This window comes from Hemitrygon akajei, chromosome 27 (assembly GCF_048418815.1).
Source record: "Hemitrygon akajei chromosome 27, sHemAka1.3, whole genome shotgun sequence".
Lineage (NCBI taxonomy): Eukaryota > Metazoa > Chordata > Chondrichthyes > Myliobatiformes > Dasyatidae > Hemitrygon > Hemitrygon akajei.
The window spans coordinates 48,366,278-48,384,025 of record NC_133150.1 but is presented as its reverse complement, the minus strand read 5'-3'; the positions used below and the strand labels follow the sequence as shown (position 1 = coordinate 48,384,025).

At 45.5% G+C, this 17,748-nt stretch overlaps 2 protein-coding genes across 3 annotated transcripts in view; one reads left to right on the top strand and one right to left on the bottom strand.

Moving 5' to 3' along the window:
- The window catches only part of LOC140717375 (calcium/calmodulin-dependent protein kinase type 1D-like), a 45,268-nt gene extending 40,929 nt beyond the window's left edge, over positions 1 to 4,339 (top strand). Inside the window, exon 13 of the transcript XR_012096524.1 lies at positions 4,205 to 4,339. The gene's annotated coding sequence lies outside the window, so the exon portion shown is untranslated. The remainder of the gene's footprint in view (positions 1 to 4,204) is intronic.
- The window catches only part of LOC140717373 (laminin subunit beta-3-like), a 142,692-nt gene that overhangs the window by 5,019 nt on the left and 119,925 nt on the right, over positions 1 to 17,748 (bottom strand). For both annotated transcript variants that reach the window (XM_073030890.1, XM_073030889.1), the window contains exons 12-21: positions 16,060 to 16,256; positions 14,315 to 14,423; positions 11,075 to 11,444; positions 8,254 to 8,423; positions 7,256 to 7,464; positions 6,489 to 6,677; positions 5,269 to 5,413; positions 3,092 to 3,299; positions 1,772 to 1,913; positions 128 to 304 (exon numbers count right to left, since the gene is read on the bottom strand). In XM_073030890.1, the coding sequence (XP_072886991.1) occupies positions 128 to 304; positions 1,772 to 1,913; positions 3,092 to 3,299; positions 5,269 to 5,413; positions 6,489 to 6,677; positions 7,256 to 7,464; positions 8,254 to 8,423; positions 11,075 to 11,444; positions 14,315 to 14,423; positions 16,060 to 16,256 (1,916 nt within the window). The remainder of the gene's footprint in view (positions 1 to 127; positions 305 to 1,771; positions 1,914 to 3,091; positions 3,300 to 5,268; positions 5,414 to 6,488; positions 6,678 to 7,255; positions 7,465 to 8,253; positions 8,424 to 11,074; positions 11,445 to 14,314; positions 14,424 to 16,059; positions 16,257 to 17,748) is intronic.

Genomic DNA, 17,748 nt, shown 5'->3' with positions numbered 1-17,748 from the left:
CAGGAATGAAGTGTCAGACTGCTCCTGGAGAAGGTTTATATGGCCAGGCCCAGCATTGTGGGCTGAAGGGCCTGTGCTGTAATGTTCTCTGTTGTTTGAAAGCTGATTAGTTTTTATGAACACCTACCCGCTGTGCCTCCTCCCCTGTGTCATGTGCATTATTAGCACTCCTGTCCAGCTCCTGGGCCTTCCGCCTATTTGCCTTGTTCTGTGTCAGCAGGCCGTTGATCTGACCAGTGAGGCCTCTCAGTCGTGCAGTCATGTCCTGCAGGCTGGTCTCTGTACCCACCAGCTTGTCGTCGGTCTGTAGAACACAGCAAACCGTTACCACGATAGGCAGTAATGTACTTTATTTTATGTATTACTGAGCACAACAATGAATAGTGACAGTAAACCTGTCAGATTTGTTGTAATCGGATAATCAGATCGTCACAGCACACAGAAAGCTTTGGGTGTCAACTAACTCCCAAATATACACCCACACATTTCTTGCAGTGCACCATCTTTATCCCAGCGAAAAGGAAGCAAAAACCAGAGGGAACAGACTTAGGGTGAGAGGGGAAAGATTCTAAAAGGACTGGTGGGTATGTGGAACAAGATACCAGAGGACGTGGGAGAGGTGAGTACAATTATAAATTTTTAAGAGACAATCTGTCGAAGGAAATCAGCAGGTCAGGTAGCATCTATGTGTGTGGAATGGTGGGGGGAGAGAGGGGAGAAATTGTCAACTTTCTGGGTTACACCCCCACATCAGGACTGAGAGTGGGGCAGGGAGAAAGGACTGGAAAGGGGGAGCGGTGAGACAAGATGACAGCCATTGTGGCTCCAGTTAGGGGAGGGGAGGAATGAAGTAGGAAGATGTTTTGAGGTTCAAATTGCAGTAATACATTTCATTTTCATGTTTTATTTTATTGAGATACAGCAATCCCGATTTAATCCTAGCCTAACCATGGGACAATTTAAAATGATCAATTAACTACCAACCAGCAGTGGGAATTGAACCCTGGTCGCCTATACTGTAAAGCGTTGTGCTAACCAGGACACTACCACGCCGAGCTACCTATGGCAGCTGTACCTTGAACATTGCAATTCTGACAGTCACATTACAGGAGTGATGTGGAGGCTTGGGAGAGGGTCCCGAAGAGGTTCACCAGGATGCTGCCTGGATTAGAGAGCGTGAGCTAAACAGGGAGCAGGACAAACTTCCCCTGGACCGTCAGAGGCTGAGGGGAGACCTGACAGAATTTTATAAAATTACAATGGGGTAGACAGTCAGAATTTTTATCCCCCAGGGCACAAATATCAGGCATTAGAGGATACAAGTTTAAGATCAGAAGAGAAAAATTTTGAAAGTGATATGTGGGTCAAGTTTTTTTTATTATTAGACGCATACAGATACACGCAGAGTGGTGGGCGCTTGGAACGTGTTATGCGCTGCCAAGGTTGGTGGTAGAAACAAATACGATAGGCGTGTTTCAGAAGTTTTTGGATTGGCACCGGAATATTCAGGGGATGGATAGATATGCGTCACACAGAGAGCTCAATTTGGCATTGTGTTCAGCACAGACACGGTGGGCTGAAAGGCTTGTTCCTGTGCTGTTCTGTGTAGTATGCAGATTAAAGGTCGGTTGTCAATAGAACCCCCTGCTCTGAATGGGCTATCTATTGCACTGACAGGGGACCTCCTTAAGTCAAAGGAGACTGGCCTGGTGAGATACTGTACAGTCCGATTTGTACGATTCACTGACTGAAGGAGTTGGAATTAACTCACCTCTCTGACGCGATCCTGCGTAGAGGTGATGGCCTCTGTGATGTCATCGATCTTGTTGTTCACCTTGCTCAGGGCATTGTCAGCATCTTGCAGAGCATTGCGAGCTTCACCGACATTATCCTTCACTTCATTAGCTCGTTCCCTGCGGCACAGCACAAGGGGTCACAGAAAAGGACCAATTTAAATCGACTGCAGCTTCATTCAAAGAGAGAACTGAACACAGAAAAGTACAGGTTCTTCATCCCATGATGTTACGCCAGCCTTTTAACCTACTCCAAGGTCAATCTAAGCCTTCCCTCCCACATAGCCCTCCATTTTCCTATCCTGGATGTGCCTGTCTGAGAGTTTCTTACATCTCCCTAATGTATCTGCCAATACAACCACCTCTAGCATATGGTCCACACACCCGCCACTCTCTGTGTAAAATAACTTATCTCCAAGCCTGTGCTTTCCTTAAAATTATTCCCTCTGGTATCAGCCACTTCCACCCTGGGGAAAAGTCCCTGACTGTCCACCTGATCTATGCCTCTTATCATCCTGTACACTTCTATCAAGTCATCTCTCACCCTCCTTTACTCCAAGGAGGAAGCCCAAACTCGCTCAGCCTTTCCTCGTAAGATGTGCTTTCTAGTCCTGGTAAACTGCTGAACCGATCTGTTGGGACAGCAGGATAGAAAGGCCTTTTCTAAATATCCCCACAATACAGTGACGGTAAATGGATGGGAAAGATTTGGGGGGTGGGGGGAGGTTGTGGGCCAAATGGGACAACTAGAACACACACAAACTGCTGGAAGAACTACAAGACAGGTACCCTGTCAGCATGAATAAAGTTGGCCCAAAGGGCCATTTCCATGGGCGAAGGGGGTAATATATTTGACAATGGACTTAACTTTAGATGCAACATTATTTATTTTATGGAGATACAGCGTGGAATGGGTCTTTCTGGCCCTTCAAACCACACTGCCCAGCACCTCCCGATTTAACCCTAGCCTAACCACAGGACAATTTACAATGACCAAACCTGTATGCCTTTAGAAAACCCAGAGGAAACCCACGCGGTCACAGGGAGAACTCTCTACAGAGGGCACCAGAATTGAACTCCGAACTCTGAGTTAACCGCTACACTAGCGTGGTGTTTCTACAACCACATCTTAATTCATTTCAGATCACTTATAAATTGGGACAAGAGCAATGTTCCTAAATACTCCTCTAAAAGAGAGATGGTTGGAAACACAGGAACATTCACAACGACTTTGATGCAGGAACTCATTGGCTGATATCAGACTGAAAGGGTTGTTCCCCACCACACAGTCCCACTACCTGGCTCTCTGTGCTTCATTAAGCAGGGCCTTGGCTATTTCAACATCCTCCTGGGTATCCGCCAGGATGTCGGTGACGTCAGGAAGGCTGGCTGCAATGTTGCGCAAGGTGTTGATCTTGCTTCGGATTGTGGCGGCGTCCGTGGGCAGCCTGAGCGACAGAACGCTCTCACTGATCCTCTGAATTTCATCTGGGTCGGCCTGGGCTGCTGTAAGATTCAAGTTGTGTGCGACTTATTAAAAGGTTCGAGGAAGTAAACTGGACCACCTGACAAGGATGCCTACAGTGGCATTCTTGATTTTAATATAAATACGTTAAAATATGGTCACAAAATCAATTGTCACTGCCTCAGAGGCAGAACTTTCTGAGAAGGTCACTGTGTGACTCGAGTGATGGGGGTACGGAACTAGTGCCTATGGTTAGGGTCCTGAGACACACCAGTTCAAATTCCTTTTAGCAGATATTGTTTAAATTCGGTTGATAATCAGAATTTTTTTTTAAAAAGTCAATAATTGTCAAAAATTGTTCACCAGCTTCCTTTAGCCCAAACCAGCCTGGTCCAATGGAAACCGACATTGGATCACAAACTCATTCATGTGGTGTAATAATTTATTTTATTAATTACTTTATTTATTTAGAGATTTAGGGCGGAACAGGCCCTTCTTGCCCAGTGAGCTATGTCGTCCAGCCTAATTTAACTGATTTAATAACCGCCTAATCACGGGACAATTTACAATGACCAATTAACCTATTAACCACTATGTCTTTAATTGAAATCAACACTGGATCACTGACTTATTCCTGTGACATAATAATCTACTTCAGTGGTAACTATATGCGGAAGGACGAATCTCAGGGTTGAATACTACATACGTACTGTGTACTGGACAACAAAGATTATGCTTCCTGAATACTTTTGGGTGTATCTTATGGATTTTAGGCTGCTGATCATTAAAATTACCATTGAATTTCTCTATCACGCACCATTAAAAATTGCTTATATTTGTTATTTCAATTCATGATTCATGTCAATTCAAATGTTGCACACAATGTAAACTGAAACCATGAAGTGTAACATGTCACTAAAGATTCATTTTCTGCATTCCCATTTAGACTCTTCCCTGCAAACCTTGGTGCTGTTAGTGATGAGCACGGTGAAAGGTTTCACCAGGACATTGCGGTCATGGAGAAACAGTATCAGGACAACTAGAATCCATCAATGTCGGCTGATTATTGTTGGGCACTTAAGCAAGAAACCTCAGACACCGAGTACAAATGAAAATCATCAACGAAACATTTTTAGTTTAGTCGAACTCTTGCAAAGCGTCACATCTGGTATGCAATTAAATGCATTATATTCAGTAAAAGTTAATTTCTTGTTTCTCCAAATTCCTACATGATACAATTAGTCTGAAATTATATTTGTGTTCAGCTACAAGTGGTCTATCATAAGCAAATAAAAATTCTGAGGAAGCAACACTTTCAAAAAAATTTGCAGTCCATCCAGTATAATAAATAAATGTACTTTGCATCTTTATTTGCTTAAATATCATAGATATTGTCTTTATTATGGTACAAGCAGATAAAATGTGGGACCATATATTTGCAAAATTCTTATCCGCTTGTTTAAATAGTTCCCTATCCTTATCAGGGTGGTGCAGTGGAGGTGTAAGGCTCTACCAAAGGAGGTGTAAGGCACTCCTTTCCTCCGCCAGCCTGCAGGTCACCCTTGGGGAAGGTGTAGCACCCGCTTAGCCTCCGATTGGGTCACGTGAAGCCATGGGAGCGGGTGGTGAAGTATTCTACACAACATGAAGACAATCCCCAGCACCATGTATAGAAAGCAAAACTCCAATACTTGCAAGAGAAATGTCTTTCTACCAGCTACCTACGTAGTTTTGTTATATTAGCTCTTCCTGTGCCAGACACACAAATAGGTATCGTGGTTGGTGGATGAGTTTGTATGCACACTGCCTATGCCCCTGTCAATAGAGTTCTGCCTCGAACGCAGAACACTACAGCCCCATACAGGCCCTTCGACCCACAATATGGTGCTGACTTTTTAAACCTACTCCAAGAACAACCTAACCCTTCCCACCTGCATAGACCTCATCATGTGCCTTTTACAGACAAGAATAATTAGTTAAAATTGACTAAAATTTTAAGAAACTGCTCACTTGTCAGAAAGTCTTTGATTTGACCGATGAGGTTCTTGATGTTTGCGAGGTTATTTTGCATCTGATCCTTGGCAGAGACAACTCGATTTGTCAGACCTAAGGCAGTGTCCTTAATCTCTTGAGCCATTTGTTCAGTATCTTCGAGCTGAAATAAAGCACAGGATATCTTGGTTCACACACAGCCTAGTATCAGTGTTCAGACCACTATACTTAAAGACAGCTAGTCACATCCAGCCCTCAGAATTGTTAGGTAGATTCAGTCAGTGAAAGCATTGTACAAGACACTGGTGAAACTGTACTGGAATATTGCGTACAGTTTTGGTCACCTCGTTATAGGAAAGATGATATTAAACAGGAAGGAATTACAAGAATGTTGCCAGGACTTCAGGTACTGAGATACAGGGAGGGGTTGGGAAGGCTAGAACTTTATTCCTTGGTGTGCAGGAGTCTGAAGTGATCTTACAGAAGCAACAGGATTATGGAAAGGGCAAATCTACTCAGTCTTTTTCTCCAGGGAAAGGGAATCAAAAATTAGTTGCAAACATTTAGGGCAGGTAATTTGGGGTCCACTTGCTTAATGATATTGTTCCATGGCATAAAAAAGGCTTGGAATCCCCGAAGCGAAGGGGAAGATGTTTTAAAAAGGGACAACGTTCACCCAGAGGGTGGTGGGTATGTGGAACGAGCTGCCCGCTGAAATAGTTGAGGCAGGTACATTAACAACATTTGAAAGACGCACGGACAGGAAAGGGCTGAAGGGCTGGTTTCTGTGCTCTACTCTATTCCATGCTGGGTGGGGGGGCAGGGTGTTTACTGTGGGATCTCCGTCCTGCGCTGTGGAGAGCCTCATGTACATATCAAGTTTCAGAAAGCAGGTGGTAACCACAACAGATCAAAAGGGCAGCTGGATGGTTCAGATTTCTGGGGGTTGTAGGGGGGTCTCACTCTCCAGAGCAAGGGTTCTTAATGGTATTGGTCCATGGCATAAATAAGGTTGGGAACACCTGGCTTAGAGGGATAGGGGCCAAATGTGACCCAACAAGACTAGCTGAGATGGACTCCTTGCTTGGAATGAATCAGTTGAGCAAAAGGGCCAGTTTTAGGGCTCCAGGCCTCTGTGATTTTACACCAAATGACTTGCACCGAAGAACTAAGAGAGCATTGAACAAAATGGTTTACTGAGCAATGTCAGTTCCAAACAATCTACAAACCCAGCTTACCTTCCGAGAGAGTTCTGCAATCCTGTTGGTGACACCTGGGATGGAGGTACTTCCTCTCTCAGCGTCTTCAATCGCTTTCCGTGCCAGCTGAAGAGCACCCTGGCAGCCACGGCCCTCACAGAACTCCGGGCATAGCTCTCCCACGCATTGCTCTGCAGTGCAGGGCTCTTTCCTGGAGCCACCACAGACCTACAGGAAAGGTCAGACATGTATTTTACACACTGCTATCATGGTTCAAATGGTCACCTACCGAATATTGAGCAGACATGGAGAGAATCTTTCCAATAGTGGGAAATGCTAGGAACAGAGAGCACGGCATCCCTTTAGAACAGAGATGGAGATGAATTTGGTTAGGTTTTATAACTTCAAAATATTAAACTAATTCAAAGGAAAGCGAGAGAGAATATACAACACACATGCTCAAGATTACTCAAGTATTGTTGAAATATTAAATACCCAACAAATTTCTTTGGCCAGAAGGTGGTGAATCTGTGGAATTCATTGCCACAGATGGCTGTGGAGGACAAGTCATTGGGTATACTTAAAGCAGAGGTGAAGGTTTCTTGATTAGTCAGGGGATTAAACGTTATGGGGAGGAGGCAGGAGAATGGGGATGAAAGGGAAAATTAATCAGCCATGAATGATGATGGAACAGACTTGATGGGCTGAATGGCCTAATTCACCTCCAATCTCTTATGGTCTTATAACTAATTACAACAGTGCACACGAGGAGGACAGCTGGTCCTCCTGTGGAAATGATGCCTTACCTTGTGGATGAGCGGCAAGACATCTGGGGTCTTCAGGCCATTCTTCAGCATCTGCAGCTTGACCGTGTTGTCCAAGCTCAGTCGCCCCTCAAGGTTCTTTGTGGTGAAGCGCGCATCTCGAGCTTTCAGGATAGTGGGTTCGATGGCAGTGACTCGGTCTTTGGCTTCCTGGGAGCGTTGGTACGAGGAGAGAATGCTTGTGAAGGTGCCTGAGAAAATAGAAGTTACCACGGTGGGTTGAGAGTGACCCCGAGGCTGCCTGATGTTGCGCAGATACTAACATCGATTTCCCTCACGGAGTAATTGGCTGCTTCAAGCAGCCTCTTAACCACGAGATCCGTCACAGAACATGAAACAATGGAGTTGTTACAGAGCAGAACGAGGCCAATCAGCCTATCGATCTTCTGGCAGAACTGCCCCATGTTTTACCCCCCGCAAATTATTTCCATCAAATGCCTTCCCAACTTCCTTTCAAAAGCTTTACCTGACCCCGTCTCCACCATACTGTTTACAAGTTCCAGAGCATTAACTTTCACTCTACACAAAATACATTTCCCCCACTCTTCCTTGTAGATTTGCACAGAATCTGAAATTTCTGAGCCAGGGACTGAACCATTGGAAGCAGACACCTTCTCTACACTTGCCACAGTCTCATCTACCCTGATCCGATCCCCTCCCAGCCGGTGTGCTGAGGAGAATGATCCGAGCTCCTGCAATTTGACCCAGGAACCCAAATCCCTCTTCTCTCGGACCATCCCAACAGGTTCTGATCGCCTCATTATTGGAAGGATGTGGAAGCTTTAGAGCGGGTGCAGAGGAGATTTACCAGGATGCTGCCTGGAATAGAGAGCCTGTCTTATCAGGATTAACAGCCAACCTGAAATGTTTTCTCTGCATCGCGGTCCTCGTGTTACCTGAGCTGATGAGTATCTCTGGGGTTTTACTAGAGAGAGGAACTGATCACTCACTGAAATCTAACCCACACCCGCTGGTCGTACCTTGATTGCCCTCAGACCCTTCAGCAATGTAGCGGTCCACCTGCTCTCTCTTCATCTGCACTTGGCTCTCCATGCTTCTCACGTCACTCATCAGCTCATCCAGTTCTCTCTGCAGCCGGAAACTCTGATCCCCATTACTGAAGTCAGCGTTGATGTTGTTTGACACCACTCTGTGGATACATGAAACAAAATCATAGAACAACACAGCGCAGTACAGGCCCTTCAGCCCACAATGCTGTGCAGACCTTTTAAACCACTCCAAGATCCATTTAACCCTCCCCTCCCACTTAGCCTTCCAATTTTCTTAAATGTCCTCAATGTATCTGCCTCCACCACCATCCCTGGCAGGGTGTCCCACATACCCATCACCATCTGTGTAAAAAAAAAAAAAACTTGCCTCTGATATCTCCCTTATACCTTCCTCAAATCTCCTTAAAATTATGACCACTCATATTAGTCATTTTTGCCCTGGGGAAAAAAGTCTCTGTCTATGCACTCAATCTGTGCCTCTTATAATCTTGAACACTTCTATCAAGTCACCTCTCATCCTCCTATGCTCCAAAGAAAAAATCCCTAGCTCACTCAACCGTTCCTCATAGAACATGCTCTCTAATCCAGGCAGCTGGTGAATCTCCTCTGCACTCTCTCTAAAGCTTCCACATCCTTCCTATGATGAGCCAACCAGAATTAAATAATACTCCAAGTGTGGTCTAACCAGGTTTTCATAGAGCTGCAACATTACCTTGTGGCTCAAACTCAATCCCCCGACGTATCCCCCGAATGCACGTAGATGACTAGGTTTTGGAATAAGGGTCTGTTCCTAGTCCGCAGCTGGTGTTGAATGTCACCACAAACAAGTCTCACTTTTCCCTCTCTAATCTCACCTTGCATACAGCAAATAGGAGAGAACGTGACCACAAGATATAGGAGCAGAATTAGGCCATTTTGGCCCATCAAGCTTGCTCTGCCATTTTATCAAGGCTGATCAATTTCCCTTTCAGTCCCAGTCTCCTGCCCTCTGACCGTGATCCTTCATTCCCTGACTAATCAAGAATCTATCAAACTCTGCCTTAAATATACCCAATGACTTGGCCTCCACAGCCGTCTGTGGCAATGAATGCTACAGGTTCACAATCCTCTGGTTAAAGAAATTCCTCCTCATTGCCGTTCTAAATGGGCGTCCCTTTGTCCAATAATGAGTCTGATCTACCCCTTGTTTTGTGTCAAAGTCCATAAATTCCTCCAGATGTGTCATTTAAATTTTTTTATGCATTTCTACAACCACTACAAGCAAAAACCCAACAGCAAAATGAAGATAATACAGTACAAAATAAATGTATCAATTGTGTTATTTTTAAAGTTTTCAAAGAGGAAACACTGGTGTGGTTTAAGAAAATACATGCTCTTTGCAGCTGGTTCATTTCTACCAGCAGAGGGAACTGAGACGCCACCTCGGCCATTCTGTGTGCTTCAGCTTAGACTTGGCTCTGCCGTCTCTGGGTGACTCTATCACCTCACAGCTCACACCATGGCTGACAACAAGAGGGCCCTGCCTGGTGTCTGAGGAGGGTTATCGGAAAACCACACAGGGATGAAGTGAGAGATTGCAGAGAGTTAATTTACGAAGATTCTATTGGCAGAGTAAAACAGCATAGATACAGGCCCTGCAGTCCCACCAGACCGTGCTGACCCAGCTAATCCCAATTTCCTGCGTACAATCCACACCCCTCCAAAGAACCACCCCCTCCATGTACGCGTCCAAGTGTTTCTTAAACGATACTGTCGTACCTGCCTCAACCACTCCATCGGGCAGCTCGTTCCTTACCTTCTGCATGAAAAGGTTGTCTCTCTCATCCCCTTCTAAGTCTTTCCCCTAGATCATACTCCCTAGTTTTGATCTCCCCTATCCTGGGGGAAAAATTGTTACTGCCCACCTTACCTACGACCCTCAATTCTAAGCAGTTTTAAAGTCACACCCAATCCTCCCATGCTCCAAGGAATAGAGAACTAGCTTGGGAAACCTCTCCCTGTAAGTCAGGTTGTAACTAGTCCTGGCAACGTTCTCGTAAAGTTCCTCTGCTCTCTTTCCAGTTTAACCACATCATCCCTACAACAGGGTGACCAAGCCTACACAGTGTTCTAAGGCAACACACACAAAATGCTGGAGGAACTCAGCAGGTTGGGCAGCATTCACAGAAAGTAATAAACAGTCAACGTTTAGGGCTGGGAAGATGCCAGAATAGAAGGGTGGAGGGAGAGGAAGGAGGTTAGCTGGAAAGTGGCTGGGAAAGGTAAAGGGCCAGAGAGGAAGGAATCTGATCGGAAAGGAGAGTGGACCATGGATGAAAGGGAAGGAGTTGTTGTCTCAATAGCCTTGTGAGAAGAGGTAAAAAGTCAGAGTAAGTTGAAATTAACATTCATGCTATCAGTTTGGAGGCTATCCAGGTGGAATACATGGTGTTATTCCTCCACCCTGACGGTGGCCTCATCTTGGCCCAAGAGGAGGCCATGTATCTGCACGTCGTGATGGGAATGGGAATCAGAATTAAATTGTTTGGCCACTGGCAAATCCTGCTTGTGGCGGATGTTGTGGGGGTGCTCGATGAAGCGGTCCCCCCCGTTTCCGGCGGGTTTCACTGATATAGAAGGAGGCCACATGAGGAGCACCAGAGGATTGTTGGTGTAGCAGAACTGCATTGTAACATCCCAGTTCCTGTACTCCGTGCCCGGACTAATGAAAGCAACGCCTTTTTCACCACCCTGCATCTGTGATGCCACTAGGCACTACAGTGATAAGCAAGCCCTAACAGCGGGCCAGTACCTGAGTCGCTGAAGGTTGTCGTACACTTCGTCGATGGTGCTGTTTGTCACGGCCGGGTTGCTGATGATTGCCTGGATTTGCCGCAGCTTGTTATCCAGCACACTGATCTCACCGTCGTACTGACTGCTCGCCTGGCCTGGCAGCTTTACGTTCAGCAGGGCTTTATGCCGCGTGGTGATCGCGCCCAGCTCGTTGTCCATCATCTGGAAGCAGGGGTGGCACTGCTGGCAGTTCGGGAAGTCAGAGCAGTAACCACGGACCCGCGGACACTCGTTGCAACGTCTGCCCGTGATCCCTGGCTGACACAGGCACTGACCTGTGCTCCTGTCACACACGAAACTCTCAGAGCCATGGCGGTCACAGTCACATCCTGTGCGGGATGGAAGTTCAAAGAAAATTCAGTTACTGTTGCCATAACATCTGCCCTTTGTAGTCATAGAGTCATACTGCACAGAAACAGGAGCTTTGGCTCAACTGGTCCATTCTGATCAACATCCGTCAAAGCTAGGCTGGCCCATCGCCTTCTACCCAGGGATGGTGAACATATGGCATGCGTGCCCAAGACTGCACACGCAAAAGTTTTGTTGGCCCATGGCATGAAGTGATGCCCCTCAGTTCTTTAAATCCCACCCATTTCAATCTGTCTGTCATTCTTCTGTTAATAATAAAACATTAAATATACACAAATAAATAAGAGGACTCAGCCTTTTTCCTCAAAAAGTCCATAATTACTCATTTCTTAATCAATGATAATCTCTGCTCAAAATTGCCATGGCATGGCATGTTTTAGAAGGTATCACCAATTTGGGCACACACTCAAAACAGTGGTTATGAATCTTTTTAAGCCTTTCCTAAACATGCACAAGCCCAAAAATATCATTAACGTATCTGTCTCAATCACTTCCTCTGGCATCTCATTCTATATACTGGCCACCCTCTGGCTGAAAAAGTTGCCCCTCTGGTTCCTATTAAATCTTTCTGCTCTCGCCTTAAACCTGTGCCCTCTACCCTCTTTTACCTCAGATGGTTGAAGAAGTTTGGCATAGGCCCCCAAATCCTAAGAACTTTCTACAGGGGCACAATTGAGAGCATCCTGACTGGCTGCGTCACTGCCTGATATGGGAACTGTACTTCCCTCAATCGCTGGACTCTGCAGAGAGTGGTGTGGACAGCCCAGTGCATCTGTAGATGTGAACTTTCCATGATTCAGGACATTTACAAGGACAGGTGTGTAAAAAGGGCCCGACGGATTATTGGGGACCCAAGTCACCCCAACCACAACCTATTCCAGCTGCTACCATCTGGGAAACGGTACCGCAGCATAAAAGCCGGGATCAACAGGCTCTGGGACAGCTTCCCCCACCAGGCCATCAGACTGATTAATTCATGCTGACACAATTGTATTTCTTTGTTATATTGACTATCCTGTTGTATACACTATTTATTATAAATTACTATAAATTGCACAGTTAGATGGAGACATAACAAAGATTTTTACCCCTCATGCAAGTAACAAAGTCAAGTCAATTCAATTCAATTCCTGATTTCCCTGACCCTTGGAATCAGGAACCAGAGGCCCCTACATTCCATGACATTGGACTAACATATTATGAAGCTAAAGTTACTCTGGATTCAAGTTCACTTCAAAGGAGTCTCCAGGTCAATAATGTCATTAAATTGAAATTAAGCTTCTGATGAAGGGGCATCGATCTCGACTCAAAGGAAACTGCTCTACCTGCTGAGTGTTTCCAGCACTGCCCATTTTCATTACAGAGATGAAACTCGCGACCTCACAATCAACCTTGCACCTTATTGTCTGCCTACACCTTCTCTGTAACTGTTACACTTCACTCTGCATTCTGTTATTGTTTTACCTTGTTCTACCTCAGAGCACTCTGCAATGATTTGATCTGAATGCAAGACAAGATTTTCACTGTATCTCAGTACATGACAATAATAAACTAATATCAATGTTCCTCAGCAGCTAAACGTAGGCAGCAAGCCAGAAGTTTTCATCTCGTTGCCCCCCTTTACCCTTCTGTTCTCTATTCTGGGCTCAGGAGAGGGACTTATGGGAGGCTGGTGTACCAGACTTAGCCCCTGACACCACCGGTGGGGTTTACCCCTGGGTGTGGCAGCAGAGACACCGCTGTGACGAGCTGTGGACAGCAACTTAGCTGTGGGAGCTCACACCTCTCAAGTTCAGCACGGGTAAATGTGAGCAAGCTGGAAGGTCTGGAATACTTGGAAAATTAGTATCATAGAGGAATAGAAGGAAGCAAAATCATAAAATGTGATAAGGTGGGTCACTGAACCCAGAGAACTTGGAACTGGAGGTCATTCTAAGACAGAAAATTTGTTAATCTAACAGATTCTACAGAAGCTGGAAATCCAGAGCAACACACAGAAAATACTGGAGGAACTCAGTGGGTCAGGCAGCATCTATGGAGATGAAAAACAGTCGACACTTCGGGCAGCGACCTTTCATCATGACAGTTTGTTAACAAACACAATTTGTTCAGCTCACATCACCTTGATTGGATGATATTGTGGTCCATTTGGTCACTAGCAGAGTGGCTGCAAAGGAGATTCCAAAGCAGAGACCAGAAAGTACATCCAGCAAGGAATATTGAGCAGCAACTGAGCATCATGCTCAGCACAGACATTGTGGGCCAAACGGCCTCTTCCTGTGCGGCACTGTTTCATGTCATAGAGCATTACAGCACAGAAACAGGCCCTTTGGCCCATCTAGTCTGTGCTGGGACTGGCTTTCTGCTTAGTCCATAATATCATAAGATATAGAAGTAGAATTAGGCCACTTGACCCATTGAGTCTGCTCCACCATGTCTGATTTATTTTCCCTTTCAACCTCATCTACATGCACCCAGACCACGGGACTCCATGTGACTCATAAATCCATTTATCCAGACTTCTCTTCTAGATGCTACTTGTGATGTCTTTGGTGATAACAACAGAACATAGTTTTCCCATTTAGTAACCTTTAGCGAGGAATTCTTTCATAACTCAAAGAACTTCTTTCTGACAAAGGCTGTCGACTGGAGTAAAGGCACAGACAGTTGTTCCAATTCTGTGCAGCAGAACATTCTTCTCTACGTCTGAGACCTGGACTTTCTCAATTGTTGCCAATGGACAGAAATGTTTCCCCAAAGGGCTTCTGGAGGAATGAAGAATCCCCAGGTTCAGTGCCAGTCAACTGGATAGTAATGACCGAGTACTCACGCATACATTCTGTACCCAGACGGTAGTAGTAATCTGGACATTTCTGCAGATCTGACCAGCTGCAAGTCCTTTCACTATTGGCTGTTCGGCAAGCGCATTGACCTGTAACCTGGACAACACAACAAACAATTAAAATACACAAGGCAAGTAAGGACTTCCCAATGTGCACCCTCTCAGTCCAGCAATTAAACTCTGTTAACTGAACATTACCATCCTTTTGTCACCGCGTAAACATTCATGTGTTCGTTATGTGCCATGTCATATGACAAGGGCGATCATGATCTTTCCATGACCATGATTATTCTTGGCAAAATTTTCTGTAGAAGTATTTTGCCATTGCCTTCTTCTGGGCAGTGCCTTTACAAGACGGGTGACCCCAGTTATTATCAATACTCTTCAGAGATTGTCTGCCTGGTGTCAGTGATCGCATAACCAAGACGACATGCACCAGCTGCTCATACGACCACCTGGCCCCACGGTTCCACACGAGCTTATGGGGAGGGAGCTAAGCAGATGCTACACCTTACCCAAGGCTGACCTGCCGCTAATGGAAGGAAGGAATGACTTACACCTCCTTTGGTAGAAATGCATCTCCATCCTGCCACCCAGAGTAAGCATTACTAGCCAAAAAAGAATTCTGAATTATCCATGAACACCACCTCACTATTCCTCTTTTTGTGGGTGGTGGGGTGGGGATTCATCTCTACCAAAGGAGGTGTAAGGTGCTCCTTCCCTCTGCCAGCCTGCAGGTCACCCTTGGGAAAGGTGTAACACCTGCTTAACCCCCCCAATCAGGGTCACATGAAGTCATGGGAGCAGGTGGTGGTTGGTCGTATGAGCAGCTGGTGGAGATCACAAACCCTGGTTAGGCCACCACTGATGCCAGGCAGACAATCTCTGAACAGTATTGATAATGGCTGTGGTCACCCGACTAGTAAAGACACTGCCCAGAAGGCAATTGCAAATGACTTCTGTAGAAAAATTTGCCAAGAACAATCATGGTCATAGAAAGACCATGATCACCTACATCATGCAATATAGCACACAATGATGATGATTATTCCTCTTTTGTACTTTTTTTGTAATTTTTTAGTAATTAGATGTATCTTCAATCCACAGAACAACAAAATTCATGTCTTATGTCCGCTGCTCTACCTTCAATGTGCTTTGTCACATCCTCAAAGAATCCGGTCAGGATTGTGAAGCATGACCTGCCCCTCACAAAGCCAAGCCGACCATCCTGAATCAGACAAAGCTTCTCAAAATGCTTGTAAGAGTCTGCTGTGTGCATACATCTACTGATGCTTCTGGACACAGCATCAGTGATGTTCCTGGAATCATCGGGAACATGATGGTGTCCATTTGGGGAGTTGGAAAGGATCCTTGCCCAGCTCTGTCTAAGAATTTGCCAATAATTTGCCCACCACTGAAGAAAGACTCACTGGCTGATAATTCCCACAGTTATCCCTATTCCCTTTCTTGGACAAAGCAATATTATTTGCCACCCTCCAAACATCTGGTGGTACTCTTGTAGCCAGTGAGGATGGAAAGATCATTGTCAAAGGTGCAGCATTCTCTTCCCTCTGTAATGTGGGTATATCCCTCTGGGTCCAGGGACTGATCTATCTTAATGCCTTTTCAAACATTCCAGCACATTCTCTTTCTTTAACATTGACATTTCAAGCATGCCGCCTTTTGTGAGGGGACGCCCTGCGCTCTGGAGTGTGACGGGAGTTACATCGTACCTCATCGCAGCGCTGACTGTAGGAGTTTGTAGGATCACAGTTGCAGGGAGTGCAACCAACTCCACTCCTCAGGTTCCAGAAGCCCTCGGCACACCGGTCGCAGTTGGAACCCACCACGTTGGGGAGGCAGGCGCACTGGCCCGTTGTCTGGTTGCAGAGTCCACCCGACTGAGAACCTTGCCCACTGCACGTGCACCCTGAAACATAACACAAACTCCAGTTGGATCCATCACGGGGAATATCCCGTTCCCTCAGCCCATGGGCAGTTCATGAACATCTAGTGGAAATGAATGGGGGAGGTGTTTGGGGTAGTCGGCAGGAGCTGCTTAGACAGAATGTTTTCAGCTTGAGGTGGAGTTTGAGTCCATTCTGCCCAAAGGTGGCCTTTTCTGGTAAAACAGCTTATAGAGCCATACAGTGCTACAGCAAAAAACACAGGCTGTTCAGCCCATCATGTCTGTACTAACCATCCTGAGAACACTTTACCTTTTAGTGGTGGTACAACATCTACAATAAACCCAATTCCTACGGTTGGTCCATTGCTTTCTCTGCCTTAATGATACTCACTGAAACTGCTTGTGTAGATACTTACTGGAGGAAGGATTTGGAAGCTTTAGAGATTTGCCAGGATGCTGCTTGGTTTAGAGAGCACGTCTTACGAGGATTCATTGAACAAGCTCTTTGGAGCAAAGGAGGATGAGAGGTGACTTAAGAGGTGGTCAAGATGATAAGAAGTATGAGTTAAGCAAACAGCCAGAGACTAATACGAGGGGACATAACTTTAAGGAGATTGGAAGAAAGTGCAGAGAGCGGTGGGTGTGTGGAACACCCTGCCAGTGGCGGCGATAGAGGCTGATACATTAGAGACATTTAAGAGACTCTTAGATAGGCACATGGATGAAAGAGAAATGGAGGGTTGTGTGGGAAGGAAGGGTTAGACTGATCTTAGAGAAGGTTACAAATTTGACCAAAGGGTAAACACAAAGCACACTGCAGATGCTGTTGTCAAAGCAACACGTACAAACAAGCTAGAGGAAATCAGCAGGTCGGTCAGTATCCATAGAAATGAGCAGTCAATGTTTCAGGCCGAGACCCTTCATCAGGACTGAAGAGGGAGGGGGGCAGGGGCCCTATAAAGAAGGGCTATAAATACTGTGCTGTATTGGTAAATGGTCTACTTATTTATAGATACAACACAGAACAGGTCCTTTTGGCCCAATTAGCAACCCACCAATTTAACACTACAGGTTTCCCCCTCTATCCAAAAGTAGAGTGTTCCTATGAAACCTTTCGTAAGCCGAAATAACATAAAGCGAAGAAGCAATTAACATTAATTTATATGGGAAAAAATTTTGAGCGCTCCCAGACCCAAAAAATAACCTACCAAATAGCACATAAAACCTAGAAACTCAGCTCATATATGCGTGCTCACTCACGGGCCCGAGCAAGGCTTCACGGTCATGGTAGTCTTTCTCAGGGTAAACACAAGTTTAAAGCAGGTGCCTTTTTCCATAAAAGCGAAAATCCTCTTCTGATTTCTTTCGGTTAGCGAAAATAGGTACTAATGTAGGTCTTTCGTAAAAGCAAAGTGGCGTAAAGCGAACTTTCGTAAAGCAGGGGACACCCATATTCTAATCACAGGGCAATTTACAATGACCAGTTAACATAAATGGGAGCCTTCCAGTCTGG